Genomic DNA, 2,726 nt, shown 5'->3' on the forward strand with positions numbered 1-2,726 from the left:
CCCCCTCCTTCTCTTCCTGGATAAGCTGATACTTTTCCATCAAACTTATGCGCGTAGCCACTTCTAAGCGTCACTCCTTTTCCCATCCCAAATTCACAACCGTACTTGTTAAACCTCGGGGAGCTTCCCATCATAACGCTCATCGGTTCAAAAAGCCGATCAATGTGGTAAATATAAGGAGACTTTAACCATTGATCAATCATTTGAGATACTTTTTCACTAGAATGTTCAGTTACTGCTTGATGCACTTTCATAGCAGCCCATCCAAGATCATTCTCCAACAGCTCACCAGCTTTTGCAGCCGTTCTCAAAGTACAGAGGCAGTTTCCAAAGTATTCCTTTTCAAGCGGTGGATACATTCTTCCTCTGTTGTCAGCAGCTAGTCTACAACTTGTTTCTCGATCAACAGGTAATCTCCGTGCCCTAGCTATGCATCTCCATATAACCGCGGTTAGCGATTGGAAAGATGAGATGGTGGTTGTTCCACATATTTGGTTGACCTTTGCTTTAAGCAATTTTATGGTTTCTGATGAGAAACAGAATATTCTTTCCTTCAGGATTGGAGATTCATAGGTTCTGATAAATTCATCAGGATGGCTATAGGGAAGGCTGAAGAGGGGACCGTGTCCTTCAGGGATGTAACGTTTTAAGAACGGTGGATTCTTAAGACACAAGTCATCGTCTTTGTTGCTCTCTTGTCCTTGGAAGACTTCTGACCAAGCCGTAAAGAACTTCCAGAACGAAGTACCGTCTCCCATTGCGTGGTTCATTGATAGTCCTATGAAAACTCCATCTATCAATTCTATCACCTACACAAGTGTACAAACCCTTAAATTCGTAATCAAGTGTACTTGTAGTTTGGACTGTATAAGAAATTAGAGTGTATAACCTGGTTTAATCGGTTCAAACCGGACAGAAACCAGTAAAAATTGTCAACCAATTTGATATACTGTATTTGGTTTCATATCCAAATCAAAACAAAAAAATTGTAACCGAACCATACAAAGAAGAATATAACAAACCTGGACTGATAAGAGGCTCATGGTGTGTCCATCATGATTCACAGCTTTGTGATGGTCAAAGAAAGACTGAACAACCAAAGGAACATACTTTGCCCCCACGATATCTGCTACACATAAATCTGCAGTCGCGTAGATGAACCCAGCGCCAGGGCTATTGTTACAATCCACAAACACAGAGTAGGATTTACGGTTTTCGGATGCTAGAGACGAGAGGCGACCCGCCAGAGGGTAGAAATGGACGAGCGCAACGGCTAGAGACTCTCTCAGCTTCTCAAGAAGAGTGTCAATGGATTCAAGTGGTGGCTTGTGAAAGAGGAGACCTTTTTGGATATACTGAACTGAGATCATCGCGTAGTCCCATGGGGATAAATAGTAAGGTTTCTTTGATTCTTCCGGTATGGTTTTGGGTTTCACGAAACATTTTGAGACGATTTTTACTGATGATGAAGAATCCATTGTGGAAGTATTGAGGTCTAGTGGCCTTGCATGGATGAATAATATACACGGACAGAAGACAAATGTCTTGGTTGGTGAACCTGGTTTCTCCTTTACTAGTTTGGACTTTTTGAAAAGTCCAATGAACCTTTGTTTTCACCAACTGAAGAGTTGGTACACGTTAAGACAAACAAAAAGAGTTGGTACTTGGTGGGAATTTATATTCTCCTGGTCTTGGTCAATGTATCGGTGCATAAACAATCTGTCTTTATCCGAATGGCAAAAATTCTAAAACCTTTTCTTACTAAGTATATATTATATAGTATTGGAACGTGGAAGGTGGATGTGTGAAACACTAGGTTTGACACGAAGAATAAAGGAATATTATAGAATGATTGAGTAGTACGTTACCACGAATAATCATTGTATTTTTGAGAATTTTCTTCGAGTTTTCAAGTTGAGGAAAGAAGGCAAGAGACGACTCTCAAGCAATATCACAGGTTTTGATTGGAAATTTAACCAAGAGGCTGTTGCGGAACCAGAACCAAGCGTGTGAGCTCTCACGTGTGAGGGAGCAATTTGAATAATTACGAATTAGAGGAGGACGTGTGGTAAATGGGGAAAGGCGGATTCAAATGTGGTCGTTAGAAGATATTTAGCTGGATTCTTCCTCATATCTCTTTCATATCGAATCATTTGTAAAAAATCTCTAAAAACACTCTTTGTTCTTTGGCTGGTTTCTCTCATCTCGAGAGCTGACTAATTCAATTATGTGTTTCTTGTGAACATTGGATTGATTGTTCGTTGTGTGGTATTGAATTAAAGAAGTTTGTGTTCGATTGTGGAGTTTATTGTATTAAAGGTATCAGAGCAAAGACATTTCTCGGCAACGATGGTGGAGACACGATCGAGTGCGGCGGAGGCGATGAAACAGAAAGATGTGATGAAGGAAGAGTTTTAGGAGGTTCCGATGGAAAAAAGAGTTTCTCGATTGGAGGAAATACTCGCGGTACAACATCGTGAAGTTATGAAGAGTATGGCTAATTTGTTCGATATTATGAGTCAATCGACTACTGCGAAGACTTCAGAGACGCCGATTGGACCAAATAAGAAGGATCCTATGTCATCGGAGTCAGGGGAGACTCGATCCGGATTCTCAGATCCACGCCGTGAAGGTCGGCCTGAAATGGTAAGATCTGATTCTCATTACTACTATGGCGGTGTTACACGGTTAGGGAAGATAGATTTCCCTAGGTTTGACGGTAGTAT

The 2,726-nt window shown here is 41.0% G+C and overlaps 1 protein-coding gene across 3 annotated transcripts in view; it reads right to left on the reverse strand.

The window, feature by feature from the left end:
* Window positions 1-1,613, reverse strand: part of LOC104760675 (uncharacterized acetyltransferase At3g50280-like) — a 3,447-nt gene extending 1,834 nt beyond the window's left edge. Inside the window, exons 1-2 of one of the 3 annotated variants that reach the window (XM_019240550.1) lie at window positions 1,023-1,613; window positions 290-809 (exon numbers count right to left, since the gene is read on the reverse strand). In XM_019240550.1, the coding sequence (XP_019096095.1) occupies window positions 290-809; window positions 1,023-1,478 (976 nt within the window). In that variant the 5' untranslated portion in view covers window positions 1,479-1,613. Of the gene's footprint in view, window positions 1-114; window positions 810-1,022 lie in introns of all 3 variants that reach the window. The other 2 variants (XM_019240549.1, XM_019240551.1) reach the window with 2 other exon arrangements.

The sequence above is a fragment of the Camelina sativa genome, chromosome 18, assembly GCF_000633955.1.
Source record: "Camelina sativa cultivar DH55 chromosome 18, Cs, whole genome shotgun sequence".
NCBI classification, from domain to species: Eukaryota; Viridiplantae; Streptophyta; class Magnoliopsida; order Brassicales; family Brassicaceae; genus Camelina; species Camelina sativa.